Genomic DNA, 22,899 nt, shown 5'->3' on the forward strand with positions numbered 1-22,899 from the left:
AGAATGTTGCGTTTGCGAAGTACGCTGGCTCATATGAAACTGGCGTTCTCGCAATTCGCTCCTAAAATACAGCAGCGTGGCAGTCATTTAGATATTTTACATTAGGAATGATATTTGTAGTTATGTGCGCGAAAAACGCAACTGTTATAGAACACCCGGAATGAGGCTATAAGATTCAAACGATGCGCGGGAAAAGCGCACGCCGGCCACGTGGCTTGCGCCGTTTTGAGCGTTTGACGCTTTCGGTCGCTAAATTAAAAAAAAAATAATAATAAACAAGCATTTCGGTCAACTGTTTTCATTTTTACTGAAATGTGAGCGGTAAGGTATTTCTGGCGCAAATCTGTGGCTATGTGTGTCGCCGATTACCCACAGGAGAAGGGACGCAAGTGCTTTGTCGCTTCTCTTCAGGGGCGTAGCCAAGGGGGTGTTGGGGAGGTTCAAACCTCCGCGAAATTTTTCAGTTTTGCTTGCGTATATATACACGCACACATACAAACACGCACGAACATACATAAAGTATGGTTGAACCCCCCACCCCCCGAAAAATATTTTTGGCTACGGCCCTGCTTCTCTTGTGCACTTCTACTTTATTTAGCCCAGTATTTTTCAGAGCACTACATGAGGTATAATGTAATCATTCAGGTAATGAACATAAAGACACAAGTTGCACCAACACAGCAGACATGATCTTTTATTGAACAACAGGCCTTGCACAGCTAAAGAACAAAAAACGCAGAACAAACTCAGCACAGACTGCATATACATGTATATCCATGACAAGGATGGTTAGCATAAAGGAAATATATATCAATAAAAATATCAGTTATCTTCCTAAAGAGCACCAAGCACTGGCACCTCCTAGAGGAGACTAGACGAAGCTTGATTTGCAAAGAGACCAAACTAGAGAGCTCTAGAGATAGTCTAGAAATATAGCAGGCCCAAAGGTGGCAGACGCTTATCAGCCTGGAAATAAAAGGAACCCAAGCAGTGTTTAGGTTCCCTATCACTGATCGTGCTTTCTCGAAAGATGCTGCTTGAATCTGCTATTCCTAGAATCCTCTAGTTTGAAAAACTTACAGGGCAAATGTATCACTAACTTCCTGGGAAGGTACACACAGCTACTCAGGAATTACACTTAAGGATAACTTTCTGTGCAACAAACCATAACTGGGCAATAAACACAAGAAATAGGGCTATAGTCGATTACAACTTTATAGAAGTCTGTGGCATTTCATGCCAACACCATGGGTCTGGTGGCCTGTGACCCTGCCTTTGGAAAGCATCAGTCAACCACATGAGCACACGGCAATTCTTTCGTCGCACAGGCGATCGGCCGCCGCGCTTCGGTCATCTCGGCAGGGCCTCTCTGGACTTATTAGGTTGTATCCAATTATAAATACATATAGAGACATATTTCAGTCACTACATGGGCTTTACACAAAGGCTATAAAGCTACAGAATCCCACGTGTTACAATGATCACAGCATCTTGGAGTGTGTGACAAAATTTTTCTTGGTGAACATGGCAGTAAAACCGAGACGTCTTGACCGCTGAATGGATTTTAAGCTTGGTGTATTACAGCAGGGAGGATTACTGTGACTGTGTCCACAGGACATCATATATTTTACAGCCACAGCCACAGTTTTTCAAACATCATAGCTGCTACACATATACACTCAAACCTCGATATAACAAACACGGATATAACGAATTATCGGTTATAACGAAGCAAATTAAGAATAGTCTTGTCATATATACAGTTTTAAAAATATACGTTTATAACGATTTTTGGATATAACGAACTTATTTTCATGTCAGATGCGACTTTGTTATAATGAGGTTTGAGGTATAAGGCTTTTAATTTTTCTCAGTTTGCACAGGCAATTAGCATCTATGTGAATATCGGTTGGTACATCAATGAATGTATATTTATTATCAAGACACATGAATAAAACCCATTCATCATTTTCATTCCAAGTCTATGCATTACAAGTAGCATTTCAGTGGTTAAAAAAACTAACAAAAGAAGAAGCATTAGAAACAACAAACCAAATTCATACATTTATGTTCATATCTCAATATAGATCTTGTGCCATGACCAGCGAGACTGACGAACGCTAATTTTTTAAAGCGCACAATCCACTACATACTAAACCCCTGGACATACAATACAGAATGTGGCGCTCTTACAGCTAGCAGCAATATTTCTACACAACTAGATAGAGGCAGTAAATAGAGGCTAGAGATCAAGCTAAGGCGATGTACACACACAGATTTACTATAGCCCATAGCTTCATATAGTACAGTTAAAATTTATTATATAATTACTCCAGGAAAAACATTTGGTACGGTACGCTTTTGTTTTATTCATAACTTCTTTTCTGCAAGGCCCACAAAGCAGTGAAATTGCACGACTCCACAGCAAACTTAAGCAGACCACTGCCACACAGTGAATTTGTGATAAGAAATTGACTTCATGGCCGTCGACACAGTGTAAGTCATAGCTGATTCCCAGGATATGTGGGATCTGCCAAATTTTTTTAATACAGATTTTTACAAAACGAATTTTTATGCATGGATTCCTAAAATATGGACTTTACAACCTACATAAAAAATTCTGTAGGTCGTAAAAAAAATTTGCATATTCTGCTTGTTAGTTAAACTGCCTCGTATGCAGACACGGTACCGGGAAAACAATTTCTTTCGGCAATCCTTGCTTGAAGTTTGATGTTGAATACGAGTAGCGGTACAACAATATAATTGCGTCACCAGAGCTGCCAAGTAATCAACCTCACGAGCAATGATGGTCAACACGTTAATCACTCACTGCGCAACAGAAGAAGGCAATTTGAAGCATGTCTCATAATATCACATGCTTTGGACGTAAGAGATGCATTCTCTACAATTAACGACTATGGCAACACTATGCTCCGGTATGCTAAAGCTTCAACAAGCTTTAACATACTGGAGATGTGCTAGCACGAACTTGCACTGGAATACATAAAAATTAAGATTTGGGCTTATAGCAGAGAGGAAAAAATGAACAAAAACTTGATGCCTTGGGGACCATAAAAGTCCCTCGTTTGCAACAAGATCAAAAGGCAATGGCTCCTTCCCTTAAGTATGAATCGAATGTTTCAGTACACACATGAGACCAATCAATGAGTTTATCATTCGTGTCGTCTGAATCTGCCAGTGTTCAAGGAAGACAATCACACTGACAAAGGCTACGCAGTAACGACAGCAGACAGAATTTCACTTGTTGATGGAATTTAACTTGTTCCGTACCAATCAGTCTTGTGCATGACAAAATTCCATGTGTTCCGTATCGATCTAGTTATGATGGAATGCCATGTGTTCCATAGCAATCTTGTGCATGATGGAGTTCCATGTTTTCACGTCAATGTCGTCTATTACGAAATTTACGGGGATTCATTAAAGACTCCACCATTTACCAGAATGCTGGAAAGCATAGAGATTAGCCACGTGTTGATGGCGACCATTTCTGGCTCTGCATTCAGTCAAGGTAAGTGGAAGTAAGCTCCATGGACACGTTAAACCATACTCCACTCAACTTTTCCTATAAAAATATGTTCGCAACATCGTAATGGTGACAGCAAAGGATGCTTATTTAATATTTTACACTTCAAATAAGAAGGTAGTGAAACGCAAGAACATTTTGATCGCATTATACGGTTGGTCAGAGCATCAAGAGACACCACGGACATTCCTGCTGCTTCCCAGATTCATGATTTTGCATTCCGTGTGCCTACATATGCATATCTAACACAACGCTAAATAAAGCCCCCTAATGACTGTGTCCTCTGATGTCAAAACAATTATTTCATGATGAAAGGCACGATCACACAGGTTCCCCGCATTTACAAGTACAGGTGAGATTTTTATAGACCGAAGCAAAAATGTATTGCGACCAGTACCTCGTAACATGCGACAGACAGCCCAAAAACACTGCCAATCACAGCTTAAACAGTTGCCACCTCAAGATTACTACGATTCGACACTCAGCGAATTCTGTTCACAGTAGTTAGTAATCGGCAATACCAGTAATGTCTTAACATTTTTTTTCCAATTTTTTGTTTTAAAGGGACCGACAACTGATTTTTCTCGACCCATTTTTTTACGACGCGACAGAAAGCTCACCCTTCGCAGTGCTTGTAACTGCAGTAGTTCATCCCAAAAGCACGTAGTTATTTTGCAAGCAGTATTTTTCAACCTGAAAGGCTCTAAACACGGATGTACCTTTCCTCCAGCAACGCTGAGAATTGATAGCGATGCCGCCAGCCCTTCTCGCGATTTGTGAAAGCTATCATTCTGCTTTCGCAGGAGTTCCTGTAACTATGTAACCTTTGTTTATAGCTTTTCAACTATTTTTGAAAATAACAAGCTGCTAAATGAGATGATGTGGCATTATTCACCTTCCCTGCATTTGTACCACGTTGTGTGCGCACGCGTCCAAGGTTGCCTGCGCCTGTGTTATGGGTGGCTCGTCCCGGCGTCGTTACTCTCTCGATGCACGAGCCAAGCCAAGTCATTGAAAACGTCACTACGTATGTGCGCGGCCGCATCGAGTAGCAGCGTAAGTCATTTCTGAGAGTGTAGGTAGCAAAAATATGTCGCTCCAAAATCTTAGCGACCTGGAAACTGCGTGCACGGTTGCATGAGCATGCTGAAAAGTTTCTCAAGACGCACTGACGAGCATGGGATCATTACGTCACATGAAGGCAGCGCCACTTTAATGCATGCTACAAACGCAGGCCTATATGTATATTTTTATGGACTAATACCTTTTAATATAAATACACGAACAATATTTCACTACTAACAAAAAAATCGTCGACCGTGTACAGCAATCAATGGTCACGTGGCCGGCTTCATCGGATCGTTCATGTTTTTGCCACCAGAGGCCACCACAGGTCATTTTTCGCGACTTTCAATCAAGAAATAAAAATATAAATCCACCTCTCACGAAAAAAACAGGGTTGGTTTGAGTCAATGTAATGGTCAATCTTTCCATCAGTGGAGTCATCTCATTTCGTGTTCTGGGCAGTTATCGGTCCCTTTAAAGCATCACAGGACAGACGAAACATACATCTTTGCAAGTGCAATTGCTAGTGTTCATAATCATGAAATCTGCACTAAAATGAAAGGTAATAACCTCAGTAGACTTTCAAATGCATCAACAACAATCAATAACAAAAGTGTCAAGCTTTCAAAACTAATGTTGCGATTATAGCTACACCACAGCACAATGACTTGCATTTCGTGCTGCAAGAGGTAAAAACAATGATGAGTTTTAATATCAAAGCTTGCTTTAGTGCAAACACATTCAGGCATGTAAATATTGCGTGCATTTTATACTCATACGGATAAAATATGCGGATAACACAAGTAGTGTAAACATCGCCTCCATAAAAGTGCGATAGAGTACACAAAAATATTTTTTCCGCAACTATGATTGGAGCACATATTTAAGCATCATCATATTTACAAGGGCCCTGAGCCACTTAAGTGTTCATCATATGCGCTGCTGTAGCTGGAAAAACAGTGTCCACAGAATGCTATATTAAAGCAAATACCATTTAAAACAGTAGCATGCTTTAGTAATGCATATATAGCGTACGTAACATTGCTGTTTCGCAAAGCGCGTATGAGCGAAAGTTCTGAGCACATGCTCTATGTGAAACATGGCGTTCTTACGTATGCAATGGATGCCACGTGCACTGCACTAAAACTTGTCAGTGAATGATGAGCAAAACTATAGGGGAAGCAAATTATGTTTCTGAACAGTGCCATGCCATAACATTCAGAAAGTAACCAAAGCTATGTCACGACAACCAGTCACTTGAAAGCCTGACAGTCAAAGTCGATGATTGTGGTAAAAATGTGCAGCTGTGCATACCAGATTTAGCATCAGCTTTTTGAGTTGCTTATGGTTATTCACGAAAACGCAGCAATAAGCAACCTTGAATGCTCACAGCCACACGATTTAACCAAGAAAACTGCTTGGTACTTTCCTTTCTACAATTCTATGTCACGCCGATAGCACGCTCACCGTTCGTGGCCTGAAAGTGATGGACGCACAGCAATAACGCAAAGAACGTAATAGCCGAGGAAGAACAATTCTTTGGGTTAAAGGTATCAAATAAACATCCTGACAAAAGAAGACATGAAAGCGTAAAGGAACATCACTAGAGCACAAGCACACACAGGCAGTTGATCATGGTCCTATAGTTTTTTCAAACGACATTATTAAATACAAAACATCTCAAATCATAATAGGCAACAATATATTAATTCATTAGGCATACTATTTAGCGAAGGAGGTTAATATGACAAGCACTTACATTGGGACCAGCTCACCACTTTTAATCACATGCAACAGGATCATTGCTACTCGGTCCCATTAGATTTAGAGACTCTCTGCACTGTCCAGTCATCTCAATTGTATTGCTGACTCCAGTGCACAGATGTGAGCTTTGCAGCTCGCGACACACCTTATCCAGCACAAACTTATAATCGTATTCCACGCTGCTTTTCAGTCCACGACGAACATCAGCGAGATAGTACAATTTGTCATACCCTTCGCCGGATTTTCCAGGAAGTGTCCAAGGGGCAATGAAAGAGGGCCGGAAAAAGAAAAGCACGCCTGCTAAGTGATAGGGAACATCTCTCCCCCTTGTCCCAGCCAAAAAAAAATTCACACACGTCTCTCGATCACACTTCCGTGGCAAACCGGTCGACGACAGTCTTAGGCCTATCTTAGGCCTACTTAGGCCTATTGAGGCTGGCTTAGGCCTACTTCCTGAGCTCCGCAACAATGTCGCCGTACAGCTCTCCGAACACTGCCCGATTGTGCGTCACGAGTCGTAGGAACTGGCCCGTGATAGAGGTCAGCTCTTTCTCGAGAGCCGACAGGCCCGGAGGAATCTGGGTGGGCCGCACAGACCCGGAGGAAATGGCCACCTTGATGAAGTCCAGCACACGCATCACTGAAAAAACAAGGTGGGGTACTGATTAAAGTTGCAAGGCAGGCTTATTGGTATGGCATGTTTGGATAAAAATGGTAGCACAGAGAAAGAGGATAAAAGAAGGCAACAAAAAGCGCTGTGTGTGTCTCTTTGTTGCCTTCTTGCATCCCGTTTCTTTGCGCTACCACTGTTATCCAAATGTGAGGTGCTGTCCTTCACAGAACTCAACACCGTCCTGGATGTCCACGGTAACGTGTTTCGATAATGTTACAGCTATGTGGCCCCGAACGATTCAATTAAGTTGTTCAAAGTTCCTCAGCTATTAGGACGTTTAATTGTGAGCGGTATTATAGGTAGGTATGTGTGTCCTATATATAAGCTCAGATTTCTCGTGATATAAAAAAGTTTCTACGCAAACTTTCTATGTGATGTTGCTTCGTAAACGTAATGATATTAGACATTCAAGTTAATATTCAGACCCAGCTCTCTTGTTGTTTCGTTTTTTTTTTCATAGTATTCAATTCAATCCAACAATTTCATTATATGCACATTTTTATTTCACGAATGATATCAAAACATTTTTTTTGCGAAGTAACAAAAGCCTTCTAGCAATATTTGGGAGCAGGAGATTATTGCTAAAGGGGACTAGGCTAAAAAATTATTTTTTCTCAGACTACTGATAATTTATTTCATGTGCAAGTTGTCAAGCTTAAAGGGGTCGTGAAACGTCCTCCAAAAATTTTCAACTACGTGTGTATTCAGAATCCTGGCCGTCCATTTAGTACTATACATCGACTCGTTTGATGTCTGGGTTCGCTGAATTACTAAAAAAGCGCAATTTCGGTTTCCCCGCTCACGTTCCAGTCAACTGTGTAGCTGACGTCATTTTAAGACAGCCAATGAAAAGTCTCTGTCGTTGACAAAACATGGCGACGCAGCGATGTTTTTGAGTTTTAGTTGACCGTGGTTCGTAGCATCATACTGTTTAGATTGTGGTGCCGGCCAACGTTACTAGAACGAACTCAGTTTAAAAGCTCCGCCGGAGAGGCGGTCCGCGTCGCGGTCGTGAGAACTAGTGGCGCTGCAGTCACGTCTAGCTCCCGCGGCTGGCGCTTGTGATCGGCGCCGCCGATGTACGAGCGCACGTGGGTTACAGCGACGTCTGCGTTTTGTTCGGTCGTCATTTTTGCGACTGTTCTTTACCAGGCTTAGCGTCTTGTACGAAGACACGTGCATGATGTACGAAGCGTAACGAAAACGAACAGATTCACGGTGCGGTATGCCGACTTGCTTTGCGCCGGGCTGCAAGAGCGGCTACCGCAACGACGACTCTGCTTCACGACACTTCTTCGGACCTCCAAAAGACCCTACGCCATTCAAGCTTTGCATCGCAAAGATATGAAGGTTACTGCGAAATGCAAGGTGTGTGACGTTCATTTTGAGAGTGACGACATTGTAAAGCACTATCGTCGTGTCGTTGCGGGACAAGAAGTTTTGATCCCACGTGGAAAGTGGGAACTCGCGCCCGGTGCCGTGCCGCGCTAGTTCCCAGCACTTCCACCCCACATTTCAAAGCCAAAATGTTCGGGGTTTAGGGGCAAATCCCCCCAAACCGCACAGCGTCCCGCGAAAGCCCAGTGCCCAGTTTGGAGGAGCCGCCAGAAATAGAACAGCAAAACGAAAGGCAGGCGATTACCTATATACGCTACCGAGACTGAGAGTTGCATCACACTGACATTCGATCAGTTGTCAGCTGTCGCTATGCCTTCAAAGCAGTGGATTTTCGAGAGATTTTACGACGAGGTATCGAACAAGATGTGCGGAATATTTTACACTCGCCGGCTCGCGAACGGGCTGCTCAGCGCAAAAATTTGACACGGTACACATAGAAAAGATGAGGACCAGCGCTGGTCCTCGTCTTTTCTATGTGTAACCGTGTCAAATTTTTTGCGCTGAGCAGTTTAATAATGGAATACCAACTAGCCCAATCCCATACTTTGCTTCGGGAACGGAGACTTACTTGTGCAAAAGATAATTGTAGTTGACGAGCAGTTTAACTGCGTAGTGAACGGCTACAGCACGAAACGCAAATGGCTGTCGTATAGTGTAAGAAGTGCTGTGGGCATGGAACATCTGCTCGGTGAAGTTGAAAAACTGAAGTTGAATACTGACGACTCTTCTAGCGACAGAGTACGCGCGAATAACTGCTCGGTGCTCACATCACGGCCGATCTGTTCGAATTAAGGCACCGTATAAGGATGCGACGTAGAAAGATGAGACACCGAAAATACAACTATCCGCTGAAAAAATTGCTCAGAGACGACATCTATTCGATGTAATCGCACAATGAGATTTCATTTACCAAATTCTAGTAAAATTTTCCTATTTTGGGTCAGTATCTCTTTAACCGTCGCGAAAACGTGTCTTGTAAACATTGCAAAGCATTGGTGATGTTTTTCGAGAAAGTTTTTTTCAACAAATTGTAGACAACATGAGTACAGTTTTTCTGGAACGTTTTTGTATCTCGAGTAAGTACGCTTCTTTGTACACTATAAAGGCTTTTACAAACGTGTTGGGTTCTTGGTCTAGATAAGACGGCAGCGGCTAAAATTGTAGTGGTAGTTATAAAAATTACGCTGAAAACCCTCATTCGCTTAGAAACTCCTATGCTTGGAAGTTAAGCGCAATGTAGCCAGCTCAAATATTGTCACAGGGTCGTGACGTCGACGAAGGCAGCAGTCAGCAGGTCCGAGATGAAACTCTTTATTTGGCCGAACTAGTGGCCGGGAAACTGAAAGTCAAACTTCAGCAATACACTGATAGCGGCGAACAGAGCGTCGACCGTCGATCAACTGACAAGCGCTCTAGCGCGTCGGCTTTTATACAGGCGCTATCGAACTTTCCAGCGATATCCCTGGTGGCGGCGTTGTCTCTCGACAAAGCTGGAACATTCGCGTGCGGGGCGCAATCTTACCAAAACGATCTACTACAATCGCGAAGCTTCTCGAACACTGCTTCGCGGACAGCGTCGAGCGTTGATAACCGTCCTTGCTGGTTAAACCCGAATACATCAAAATAAAACAAGAAGCGGGCGTGGCAATATAGACCGAACATCGATTCTTAGCCAATCAATGAAGAACGCACGCGCGCCAATGCATACAGACGACCTTATGCATATCCACCTAAGTATCCACCTAACTAGTACAATAAGAAAGTTGCCGCACAATTGCCGCGAGCAACTGCGCGGCGGACCGCAGCGTTATGCCGTGGCAGCAGACGACGCGCCGATAGTGGCGCAAGACGGAACTGCAGCGCCGCTAGTTCTCGCGACCGCCGTTCGGACTACCCTCCTCCGCTGGCGGAGATACGGAGCTTTCAAACTGAGTTTGTTCTAGTAACGTTGGTGCCGGCAACACCATAACATCATGGACACACAGCGGGCGATGGCTGACCTTCCCGAACTACAGCGTCGTCTGCTAGAGCGGAGTCGGCTGTTAGGCTTTGAGCCGTACGCCGACGCACCCATGCGGGTGCGAGACCGGCCATCGTCAGAGCAAGACAGCGGCAGCGGCGACGACGGTGAAGAAGCCTGCGCCGGCGCGGTTGATAGCTCGAAGCCACACTGCTCTGCGCTGTGGCTCGCTGGGCAGCTTGTGAAAGCGAACGTTGTTTGCACTTTCATAAGTTGTGCGGCACTGTCTGACGACGCACACAGTTGGCATAGCGAGGACTAAGCCACCGAGAACACACAGTAGAACACAACTTGCGACGCTGCACTGACTGCACCGACCGAGCCCAGCAAACCGACGGGAAGGCATGGATACACACGTGAAAGAGCCCGGATGTACTTGAAAGCGGAACCGAGCAGATCACTCACTGTGATTGTACAGCTTAGAACTCAGAGCGCCAAAATAGCTCTGCTGCTTTTTCTTTTTTTTTTAGTATCCTATAATTATATTACTTCAGAGCAAAATAAAGCGAACGCTCTCTTTGTAACTTCTCTTAACATGACGTATCACTGACGTCACATTTTAGTGCTTTTAGCGGCCGACGGTCGCGCATGGTCGCTAGCGATCTCCAAAGAACTGTGATTTCAAATGGGTGTCATTAATTACAGAATGGATATTGTGCCGAAATATTTCGGAATTGGTATGTCTAATCCGTATTAATAATCAGGGAAAATTGCAACCGGGAAGTTTCATTTTCGTTTCATGACCCCTTTAACTCTGGTACAACTGCAATGAAAAAACATTAGTGCAAGTCACCGATAATCAAGGGAGCAAAATCGCGACTGGCACTTCAAATGCCGACTTCAAGAGGGGCTGCTTTCTGCCAGCCACCCCCCTTTGGATCATGGATCATGCCGACCACTAACCTTGGCAAGCTTGGAAGCAACGGCGCAGCATGTTGCGATTTTACCACTCCAGTCATGGTCACCTATGTACTAAACGTTTGTGACAACTGTACGTCTCGTACACAAACGCACGCTGCAGTGTGGGAAATGTTACCAACAAGCGAAACTTCGTGTCAAGGAACTCACGGAGCAGCTTCCGGACGTGGTGGTCGGGGGAGGTCATGACGACAATCTGGTCGTAGAGCACTCGCTCCTGGCTGATCTGGAGTTGGTTGAAGCCGTGCTTCTGCAAGCACTCCTGCACCTCCTTGATCACCTGACTGGCCACGTTCTTCAGGGTCTCCCTCAGCTCCTCTTCACTGCATGAGGAAAAGAGGCTCTCGTCAAAGCACCCCATCACATTCACACCATCACACCTTCAAATCTTTAAAAGCACACCATCAAATCTTTAATTAATGTGCACAGTGGTGACTTTTCTGTGCATCAGTGCCATATTATGGAACCAACCTGAAAAAAGTGGATTGGTAGGCATGCGCTTAGTGGGCATGTGTTTTCCCTCAACCTTTCTGCAACTTAATTCAGTCATATGGCACAGATGCACAGCAAAAATTTCTGCTCACGCACGCTATTTCAAGATTTGGGCGACTGTACGTCACCTTACTTATTGGTGGCGACTGTTTTAACTAGAGATGGCTGGATAGCAACTTTTAGATTCGAAGCGAATTGAGAGTGAATAGTGATTTGGTCAAACATTTTCGAATCGAATAGTTCGGATAGTATATACCAGAAGCTTTCTTTCTCAGAAATCCAAAGGGATTTCTATGCGACTTCGTACTACAAACGGGTGGTTGTCAATTTCCCTCTCTTAACCCTTCCACCGCCTTGTGGGATTCTGCAGAAATTATTTGCAATAATATGTGTCCATGTGCTTCGAGTTGTCGATGAATTCGCCCTCGCACTGCCAATTGTTAGCTTCCTGGTTAGCTCAATTGGTAGAGTGACCGCCCCGGCAAGGCGTTAGCCCCGGTTTCGATCCCCGGACCAGGACGAATTTTTCGCAAACTAAGAAGCTTTCTTTCTGAGAAATCTGCGTAGATTTCCTTGTGGCTTCGTGATACAAATGGGTGGCTGTCAATGTCCCTTTCTTAGTATATATCACATATTATAAAGAAAAATCAAGCTTTTTTGGCATGACCCAACTTGGAACAATATTCCTAAGAATTAGAACAAGCCTGTGCGAATGTCAGTTTTTTGGTTCGAAGCAAAGTGGAAGCAACCTTGAACAGCAGTAGGGCGCAAGTTATAAGTGGTAAAATACATTAACCCTTTGACATGCTATGTACACAATTCTGTACACCATTTGTCTTTGCCGTTTGTAACGACTAGGGGCTAAGAGAGAGCAAGGTATATCGAGGTTTGGATGAAATAAACCTCCTGCGTAATAAATTTGTGTTCACTGAACTTCATTTTGAAATGTACTGTTGTATAGTATGATCAGTTTGCTGAAAGCACTACACTGTTCAACGAGTCGTTCAACGTGTCCCTTCCCGCAAGCCACGTCAAAAGTATAGTTTTTCTTTTCTCCAAATAGACAAACCCGAAAACGAATTTGCACTATATTTCTGGCGTAAGATTTCATTCTATTAATGCAAAAACAGAGCATGAATGACTTCACAATAACTGGATATTTCACAATAACTGAATTAAAATTAATTACTGTAACACACATAAATAAACGCATTATGGCGTTACTTTTGTTGCAATAGAATATCGAGTGCCTTGAAATAACGGTGTATCGATTTGACGCATTTACAGATAGTTCTTCATAGGTGGCGTCTGAAAGGGTTAAGTTTTAAAATTTGTTTTACTTAGTGCATATAATCCCGTATCACAGGCTTTTAAACTTAAAAAATAAGAAATAATAATAGAGGTGCAGGTATGTGCACTAATCCTTCAAGTGTGGCTTCGCAGCAGTGCAGATTTCCCCTGGTTAGGTGGTTTCATGGCAGAGCAAGCCTATGCAGAAGCGAAACCACCTTTTCAGGGGGGTTACATGCGGTAAAATATGTCTATACATTTTTTTCAAATAGTTCGAAATTTCGGAAATTTCAAATTCATGTCAAAGCGAATTAGAACACTGTAACATTAATTCAAATAGTCAAAGCGCTCGGATACTCGCCCATTCATAGATCATCGTCATATTGAGCAGCCACTTCGGAATTTCACAAGCTATGGCTGTTCCACTTTGGCCCTATCAATTTATTACCCTTTGCAGTCTCCAACCTATAATGCAGACTCAGCAGGAACTACCTTACATGTCTGAATAATCGGGCATTCGAAGTAATGAATTCACCAGTAGCATCTATTTCAAAACTGACTAAAAAATCTTTTCAATGCATTGCTGTGCCCATGTGGGCAAATACATCAGAGGATAAACCAAAAAGGTCACCCAATGCCGCGGCGCATTTTTTAACCCTAAAGGAACGAAAATGCTGTACACACAGGGCACTCGTGAAAAACGTGCAAATTCAGCCTCGATAAGTTAGTGACTTGACTTGGCTTGATTTGTACTGTGCTTTTTTCATGCAGTCTGTGAATGTTTTAATCACCATAGGCTTGGCTACTCTTGGTTTCAAGGAGGTTCTGGCCGTGTATCAGAAAGAAAAATCCTACTTTCTGTTCGCCTTGGTGTCCAAATTAGGACGTGATTGTTCAGGCGGAGTTAAATATATCGAACGGAAAGCTGCAAAGGCCTCTGAAGTACTGTCAGCCTTACACATTACATCTAAGGGGCAAATGATAGTACAATTGAATTGTCTCACTAATTTAGTGTGTCATAACTACCAGTGTCAGATACACCTTGTTCAGAATGCACCAAAAAGAAAAGATAAGGCCCAATCCATACTGTGGCAACAGCAAATGCGAAAAAGCCGGATCGTACGTGCCTACAGTTGACTGAGCCCTCTAGGAGAAGCTGCGTGTGGCTCTTGAGATCGTCCTTGAAGTCCGAGATGCCCTGTAGAGCGGCGCCCCCTAGCCGATAAGTGATGCTCAGGATGCTGGCGACCAGGGTGGCCAGGTGCACCTTGTCCTTGAGAGCCCTGTAGCGAGCCTCGTCCAAACGCAAGGTCTTCATGCGAATAGAAGGACAAGACAGGCAGGGTTTGAACCAAAGGTAAGGAGATACAGTCGAACCTGCTTATAACGAACTCGAAAGTGTCGCGAAAAGTGGTCGCTATATCAGTAGTTCGTTGTATATGGACTCGCCTTTAAAAACATGCACTCAGCGGCCAAGCCGTTTTTCCGTTTTTTTTTTTTCTGTGCACTTTTATTAAAGTGTTATAACAACCCCTCCGGTGACAAGCTAAGCCTTTTCGCGTCGTGAAGCGACGCCCGCTACATGCCAACGAGTGAATTACCCGCCTTTGCAATGAACTGACACCGTTTCACCGAAGCGCGGTACTGCCACGTGGAGCCGATCATCCCTGGCTAGTTGCGTGCAGCGCGTCGCCTACTCGGGTCGCGGAGTCACTACCGGGCCGCTTGCTGTATGCCGTATGCGCACGTTTGTACGTTCTTCGTGCCAGCTTCACTCCGAACCGTGCACGGGTGCGGCGAGTAGCCTGTTCATTCAACGCGGCGAAAACAAGCATTTTCTAAGCAACGCGCACTCTACGTCTTCGCGATGTTCTCGCGGCCCTGCACGACGATGCGCGACGCACTTGAGTTGTCACCTAGTCAAACAAGCAGTATACGCTCGCTGTCAGTGCATCGACGTTTTTCGGTGCCCGCGCCGCGCAACAACAGCGAGCTACTTTCGTTTCCGCAAAGCGACGCACACTTTAAAGCGGCCTCGCACGACGCGGCGGCGGCGAACTTGCGAACAGCAGCATGGCGCGCTCGTACCGCCGTCAATCCTCACATTGTACGACGTACGCCACACGCGCAGCCGAGGAGATATCTACAGATGACTGTGATATAAGGTTGTTGGCTATGAGTCATAACTGCACGGCCACCACCTCGCCTTCGCTGTTTTCTGATGCTTATCCGCGAAGGCATCGCCGCAATCGCGCGGATGTCGGTATCACCGATCAACCGCTCTGTGCTGTTACCGAAAAGACGGACAACCTTTTGCGGCACATTGTGGCGTGGACGAGTTTAGGGACGCAGTGAACCTTTATGCGATGGAAAGTTATCGAGGTTATCACTTCTTGCAGTTATGCCTTCTTGCGTTCCAAGGCATTATTTGGTTCATCGTAGGTGATCGTAGCTACAGAGAACGGCGTCAGGAAAGGTCACCGTGCGAAAGTTGACCGCAAGGCTTCATGCTGCCTCCTTTTTTTTTTCCTCACTGCCATTTTGCCACTGAAGGTTGGAAAGTGAGCGACCTCGCTCATAGCGTCCGAAATCTGCGTGCGGTGCTCGCCAATCAGGGATATCTTAGACACGAGTAAACTAGGAGTGGGGCATGCGCGAGCGCGCGCCCCTCTCACGCTTTAGAAGGCCTGTTTTAACTTTTTTTCGCTTCGTATGCGCCATATTTTTACCGCGACCGTGTCTTAAGTGTTCGTTGTAAAAGTAGGAGGCTTTGAAAAATGTTCGCTATATGTGGACGCAGCTTCAATGGTTAGCATTGGAAAATCGCAAGTGCACCCAAATATGGTCGTTATAACCAATAGATCGTTATACAGTCGACTCTCGTTAATACGAAGTTCACGGGGACCGCGAAAAACTTCGAATTAAGCGGAATTCCAATTAACCACAATGAACGAAAAATACATTTATTTCAAAGCAGTTTATGAGAAAAAATCTGTGATTGCCGTTTGCTTCTGTTTGCTGAATCTTGCAGCAGAAAGCAAGTCCTGCAGGCTGTATATGTGCCTGAGTGCTTCCTCGGCGTTGCTCTCAGCAGTGAAAAACCGCTGCGCGAGGGCAAGGCCTGCGGCTACATCAGCAGCCCGCGGTAGTGGCTCACTTGCGGCGTCGTCGTCGTCAACCTCAGTTTCGTGACTAGGCTCGCTGGGCCGAACCATCTCCACGATTTCAGCGTCCGACAGTGCACCGCACGTTTCTACCGAAATGTCAGTGGCAACGTACTCCTCGAAAGGGACGTCGCCGAGAGCTGGCAGGAGACCGTCGACGTCAAGCTCACTTGTGTCTTCTTCCCCCACTGTACAAGACGCGTCATCATCTGCACCACTTGGAATGAAGCCGCACGCCCTAAAGCAGTTTGCAATGGTTTCATCCTTTACGCGACCCCACGCTCGCGCCAGCATATGGATAGCACTGCGAAGGCTCACCTCATACTGACTTGCATTGTCCATACACAACAGCATCCGCTCAAGAAGATGCTTCCTGTACAGTACTTTCACGTTTTTGATGATCCCCTGGTCCAGTGGTTGTAACACCGATGTAGTGTTCGCTGGCAGGTAGGCGACACGTATTGCACTCAAGGGCGGCACATTCATGTGTGCACTGCATTGGTCCACAAGGAGCAATACATTGCGTTTAGATAACGCGAACTTGCGATCCACTTTTGTCAGCCAATCCTTCAATAGGTCTGCGGTCATCCACGCTTTTCTGTTAGACGCGTAGTCGACAGGCAGCGTTTTCACGCCCTTGAAACATCTAGGCTTAGCAGCTTTGCCTATCACGAGCAGGCGACATCGCTCAGTGCCCGTCATGTTCGCCGCTATCAGCACCAACACTCTTTCTTTGCTACGCTTCCCTCCAGCACAGTCATCGTCCTTAAAGGTCAGCGTCTTCTCGGGCAACATTCTGTAAAAAAGTGCTGTCTCGTCAGCATTGAAGATATCTTCTGACCGATATTCTCCCAAGTATTTGCGATGCTGATTTTCCCTCCACGAAGCAAAGTTCTCGATGCCTAGCATAATCGCAAGCGATGACGCTTTCGCTGCAACGATATCGCCGCTGACAGGAAGTCTGTTGCTTCGAGCCTCCCGAATCCAAATGAGCAGCGCTTGTGCTCTAACTCCGGGTGGGCGCCGGTGCGCATTCTCTTGCGAGACATCTTGAACTGGTCATTTTCGAATGCGTCCAGTATCGAGCGCTTGTTCTTCAGGATGTTAGACAGGGTATTAGGCTTGATGCCGTATTTCCGCGCAATATCTTGCTTGGCGGTGCCTCCTTGTTCAACTTCTTTCAAAATTTTTACTTTCGTCGCCAAGTCAAGCGTCCGATAAGGCCCGCGAGTTGCCATAGTCGCGACTGCACCTAAAATGCACGTGGAGCTTCGTCGCACGTAGAAACGCTGAGTCCGCACACGACCGTAACGAGATCAACAATGAGGCCCGGAACCGGAACCGCCGGAGCAGCCGCTTCGTGATCTGGGGCGCTGCATGCAACTGCGATGCCATCAGCTGAAGCTTTGAGCTGCGGCGCTGTGGTCAACTGCGATGCCCTTGGGTGCCGGTCGCACATGCATTGTTGTTTAGCACTTCAAAAATAGGAAATTTAACAAACATTACGATTTCCTCCGGGAATTCGATTGAAAATAAATTCGAATTAACCGAAATTTCAGACCTCTAGCTTCCAATTACCGAGAATTTCTTCCTGTTGAACTGCATGCAAAACTGACGGGACCCCCACGCCACTTCCAATTACAGTAGAATCTCGATGATACGATCACGGCTAATACGAATTTCGGGATGATACGAATTTTTCTGTGGTCCCGGCCAAGGCCCATTAATTTACAACGTGCTTGAGTACGGTTGTTACGAACTGATTTTTGACCCGCGTCGTTTGATACGAATAAACGCCGCCCCACCCAACGCAACGTTGGCCCCACCGACGGCCGCGGAAGATAGCAGCGTGCACTTACGGCGCTGGAATGCGTGCGGCGCCGCCGGTTTGGCACGTTGCCAGCGCCGCCGGCGAGCAGCGCGCGACAGCCTCCAAGATCTGCGTGTATCGGAGGCCGGAGTGTGCCTTTTGCTTTCTCTTGAAGATTACAGATGGCGCTGGCCACGTTTTTTTTTTTTTTTCTTGGTGCGGAGGCAGGCCGGCAGGCGGAGACGCCGGAGGGAGAGGCATGGCCCGCGGGAGCTTCTTTCTTCTATGCGTGCCGTCGGACAGAGTGGTTGTGGTTGCTGTGCTCGAGCCCGCGTTCTTGCTTTGTTGTGATAGTGCCTTTTTTGCCGAGTGGCAGCAAGCTATGTCTCGCAAGCGGAAAGCCCTCTCCTTTAAGGAGAAACTGGACATTCTTCGAAAGGTCGATGAGGATCCCAAAAGAAAACGCACGGAGTTGGCTAAGGAGCTAGGCCTCGCAACGTCGACATTAAGCACAATTGTTGGACAGCGGGACTCAATAATGAAGAATGTGCTTTCATTTAACGTCAACGCGAGGCAAGCGAAGACAGCCCAACACGTGAAGCTTGAAGAAGCTCTTCTGACCTGGTTTAAGGAGGTTACTGCAGCTGGTGTGAACATCGATGGCAAAGTGTTGCGTGAGAAAGCCGACGAGATCGCACTTGCTCTGCGCATCGACGGATTTCAGGCCTCAGTTGGGTGGCTGCACCGTTTCAAGACGAGACACGGTCTCGTTTACAAAAGCGTCTGTGGGGAAGCGAAGAAGGCTGACGAGACCGTTGTTAGCGACTGGCTCGCGAAGCTGCAGTCACTCATCTCTGGGTATGAGCCTCGTGATGTTTTTAACGCAGACGAGGCTGGCCTGTTTTTAACCTTCAGCCTGAGAAGAGCCTTTGCTTAAAAGGCGAAGCGTGCCAAGGAGGCAAGAAAAGCAAAGAGCGAATAACGGTGCTTTTGTGCTGTAACGCCGACGGGTCGGAGAAACTTAAGCTGACGGTAATTGGCAAATCCCAAAAGCCTCGGTGTTTCAAGCGCGAGAGCCATTTGCCGTGCGTCTATCGCGCAAACAAAAAGGCGTGGATGACGGCGGCCCTGTTCGAAGAATTTCTGTCGCTCCTTGACAGAAGGATGGCCTGCAAGAATCGGAAGATTGTTTTGATTCTTGACCAGTGCGCCGCCCACCCGAGGCAAGTAACGCTCCAAAACGTCAAACTGATCTTTTTGCCCGCGAACACGACGACGCACCTGCAACCGCTTGACGCTGGAATAATAAAAAACCTCAAGCATCATTTCAAGGGCCTTCTTGTGCGCCGCCTACTTGCCAATATTGACAGAAAACACGAAGGCGACCTGCGAATAAGCCTCCTGGACGCCATCCATTTTATCGCTATGGCTTGGGATCGAGTAACGCCGACTACAGCAAACTGCTTTGCGAAATGCGGCTTCTTCAGGAGTTCCGAAGAGGTGCCCTCAGAGCAGGAAGAGCCAATTGAGGGTTGGGAACTGCTTGATGCTGGGTGTACAGCTGAAGACTTCTGCACGGCGGATGACAACCTCGCCACTTGTGGTGCGCGCACGGTGGAGGATATTGTTGAGGAGGCCACATGCGAGGTTGCCGATTCCAGCGATGATGGCGACAACATAGACGAGGGCGATGGTGAAGGACCACCACCGGCGGCTGAAACGCTGCACGCACTCGACGTCCTGAGGCGTGCTATGGCCGCTGATGAAATCAGCGACGACACGTGCACGCGTTTTTACGGATTTCAAAGAAGTCTGCTGAGTGACTTCGCGAAAAAAAAGAAGCAGAAAGACATTAGAGATTTTTTCTGCAAGAAATAAATGTTTTTTTTATGTGTTCCTAAAAATGAGTTTGCCTCTGACTGTTAATATAGCTAGTTTTACATGTGTTTCGGTGATACGAATTTCGGCTAATACGAATATTTTTCGTGACCCCGCGGGATTCGTATCATCGAGATTCTACTGTAACCGACAATTCCAATTAAGCGACTTCGAATTATCGGGAGTCGACTGTAGGTGGGTTCGACTGTACAGCAGGTACTCTCGTACTCACACTCTGATATGTTTGAATATTATTTAACCCTCACCTTATGCTCACGTAAACATAACAATAGTCAGCAACCACTCACTCACCCACTCAGACCATTCAGACTCACCAAGACTCACTCATGTTCACATCCACACCGATCAAGTTCACCAGCACTTGTTCACTCCCATTCACATTCACTTATACACTTTGTCACTTACTCATGCTCTATTTCACGCCTATGAAATAAGCGCAGCGCAAGCATGAGTCAGTTACAGGTGGTGTAGTAGAGGGGAAGACCGGTTAAAATTTCGAGTGGGCGGAAAAGAAGGGGGGGGGGGCAAACTGTCTTCCCCTGTCTCCTCCTCCTGGTGTTGCCACTGGTGAAAATACCATACCTGCCGACCTAGAGATTTCTAAAATCGGGAGACGCGCCGCACATGGGGGAGTACACCATGGGATTGTTTCAAGTGACGCCTGTGATCGGCCAACAAGATTGTCCAGCAAACAGCCCTTGCACCCATGGCCTTGAAACATTTGAAGCAGGTCTGTGGCCTGACTGAAACACTGTTACTATAGAAGCGTTCCAGCCTCTCTACTGTTACTGTGCCCTCTCCGAACTGGGCCATAAAATGGGGGACAAACCACCAGTATCAGCGGTCGGGATGTGTGTGCGTTTGTGTGTTTCTGGTGAAAGGAGAAGAGCTCGGTGGATGACAGGAAACAGCAGTGACCAGCGAACCTTCAGAGCCGCATGGCCATTCCCTTTTCTTTGGTGAGTCACATAAATAAGTTCATGTTGTTTTAATCACAAGTTTTTGTTTTACTGTAGCTTTTCTCGAAATTGGGTTGAGGCAGTTTATCGGAAGATTTACAGCCATGATCGTACAATTGGGAAGACAGGTCAGAAATTGGGAGAATCGGCAGATATGGAATATGCAGCACATAAGCATCGATCAAAACACATACCAGTTTTGCAGCTGTTGACAGCGCGTGGTGTGCAAGAAATGCTTAATTACAAACATGTTTTTCTGTTCTTAACATACAACCACGCGGCTGGCGCGATTGCATGGAACGTCATGTGGCACCATCGTGCCAAAACTGGCTTTCTCGTTAACTAATATTAACAACTGTTGGGGTTTACCATCCCAAAACCATGATATGATTATGAGGGACGCCGTAGTGGAGGGCTCCGGAAATCTCGACCACCTGGGGTTCTCTAACGCCCATGCAGGTCCTCACCTCTGGGTAAGGCTCGTCGTCGGGCCATGACAGCAGCTCCATGTAGGCTCCTGCTAGGACACTCGCGAATCCTGGGCCCTTGCAACCGGGCCCGTTGATGGGGTCTGGGCTGTGCTGGTCGCTGAGGTTGCGGAGGTGGTCGTAGCTGTGCTTCAGCCACAGCTTGGTCTGCGCGAGCGGGTCGGCCGAAGGGTTGGCGGCTGTCTGCGCCTCCAGGTATTTCTTGAACTGCTCCTGCTCGTAGGCGACGGAGTGAGACTGGATGAGCGGTCGGGCCTGCTGGATGCTGAAGTTGGCCATGTCGATCTTCATCAGGTTGAGCTGCTCCATAATGCCCCTGGTGAAAGGCGACGCCGTGATTGTCACAATTTGTTAACCCTGTAATGCCCACAGACTCTGCCTGAAGAGAAATCCTAATGAAAATGCTCAACATTCCTTCTGTCCCTGAACAGTACATACGAAGGAAAAAAAATTGAAGTGTATAACATAATTAGTACAGAAATACAGTGAACTCCCATTAAGATGAACTCGGTTAAGACGAATTCTCGCTTATGCCGAACAACACGGGACCATTTGTTTGGTTTCCCATAGACTCGATGGAAAAAAAAATTCGCTTAAGACGAACCGCCCAACTGTACTCTTTTAAGACGAACTTTTGCGGTGACCGACAACGCTAGCGAGTCTGCGAAACGAACACTGCAGTCTCGGTGGGGCATTCAGGCAACCGAGAAAAAGCAAAAAAGATTTTTAAAAAAGCACTTCCTGGAGCAAAGACGCGAAGAAAATCGTGACGCAGAGGGCGCAAGATAAATGAAGAACGGTCAGCGGATAAAGGCGCTATCCCCCTCCCCCCAGCCTGTGGGTGGCGGAGGTGCGGGCTTTATCAGCAAAGAAAACAACAATAAGAGTAGGGGGCGTCCTTTTGTATTTCCCTCCCGTTCTTGCGTTTCCCAGCTGGAGTACAAAGGAGAACAGAAGACAAGAGCTTGGGGACCCTCCGCCGTGGTCAGAGAGGCAAACGCAAGAGAAGTGGGGAAAAAAGAAAACGACAACGGGAGCAAAAATTGCCCGTGCATTACAATCGAGTACGAAACCGAAACCACGTTTGCGGCGCACTCCCGTCAGTAGGGTCAGGTGCATTGTCATCGCCATCACACAATGGCGGCCGAGCACGTTTTGTGGGCAGTTCGCATTGGTTCGTGGGGGACCTGTGCGCGTTGTATCTGTTCCCAGTGAAGTGCAAATTGTGATGAGCCATTTCGATTATGGAAGTGCACGACAAAGGAAGGCTATTTTGAACACTGAATTTAGCTGCGTCATGTCTTTTTCGTGTGCGTGAGGCTTGTGACCGTGAGTAGCGGGATGGGATATCTTCAGCTGCGCATCGATCAGGAAATGTTACTACGGGCCCAAAACGGGGAAATATCCAGACCTCG

At 46.2% G+C, this 22,899-nt stretch overlaps 2 protein-coding genes across 2 annotated transcripts in view; one reads left to right on the plus strand and one right to left on the minus strand.

Moving 5' to 3' along the window:
* Nucleotides 1–5,082: 5,082 nt before the first annotated feature.
* Nucleotides 5,083–22,899, minus strand: part of LOC119401526 (T-complex protein 11-like protein 1) — a 32,918-nt gene continuing 15,101 nt past the window's right edge. The window contains exons 6-9 of the mRNA XM_037668407.2: nt 21,464–21,800; nt 14,292–14,476; nt 11,533–11,705; nt 5,083–7,013 (exon numbers count right to left, since the gene is read on the minus strand). Coding sequence (XP_037524335.1) covers nt 6,820–7,013; nt 11,533–11,705; nt 14,292–14,476; nt 21,464–21,800 — 889 coding nt within the window. The 3' untranslated portion in view covers nt 5,083–6,819. The remainder of the gene's footprint in view (nt 7,014–11,532; nt 11,706–14,291; nt 14,477–21,463; nt 21,801–22,899) is intronic.
* LOC119401524 (tuftelin-interacting protein 11) overlaps nt 14,502–22,899 on the plus strand; it is a 64,407-nt gene continuing 56,009 nt past the window's right edge. Inside the window, exon 1 of the mRNA XM_049418782.1 lies at nt 14,502–14,521. The gene's annotated coding sequence lies outside the window, so the exon portion shown is untranslated. The remainder of the gene's footprint in view (nt 14,522–22,899) is intronic.

The sequence above is a fragment of the Rhipicephalus sanguineus genome, chromosome 8, assembly GCF_013339695.2.
Source record: "Rhipicephalus sanguineus isolate Rsan-2018 chromosome 8, BIME_Rsan_1.4, whole genome shotgun sequence".
NCBI lineage: Eukaryota > Metazoa > Arthropoda > Arachnida > Ixodida > Ixodidae > Rhipicephalus > Rhipicephalus sanguineus.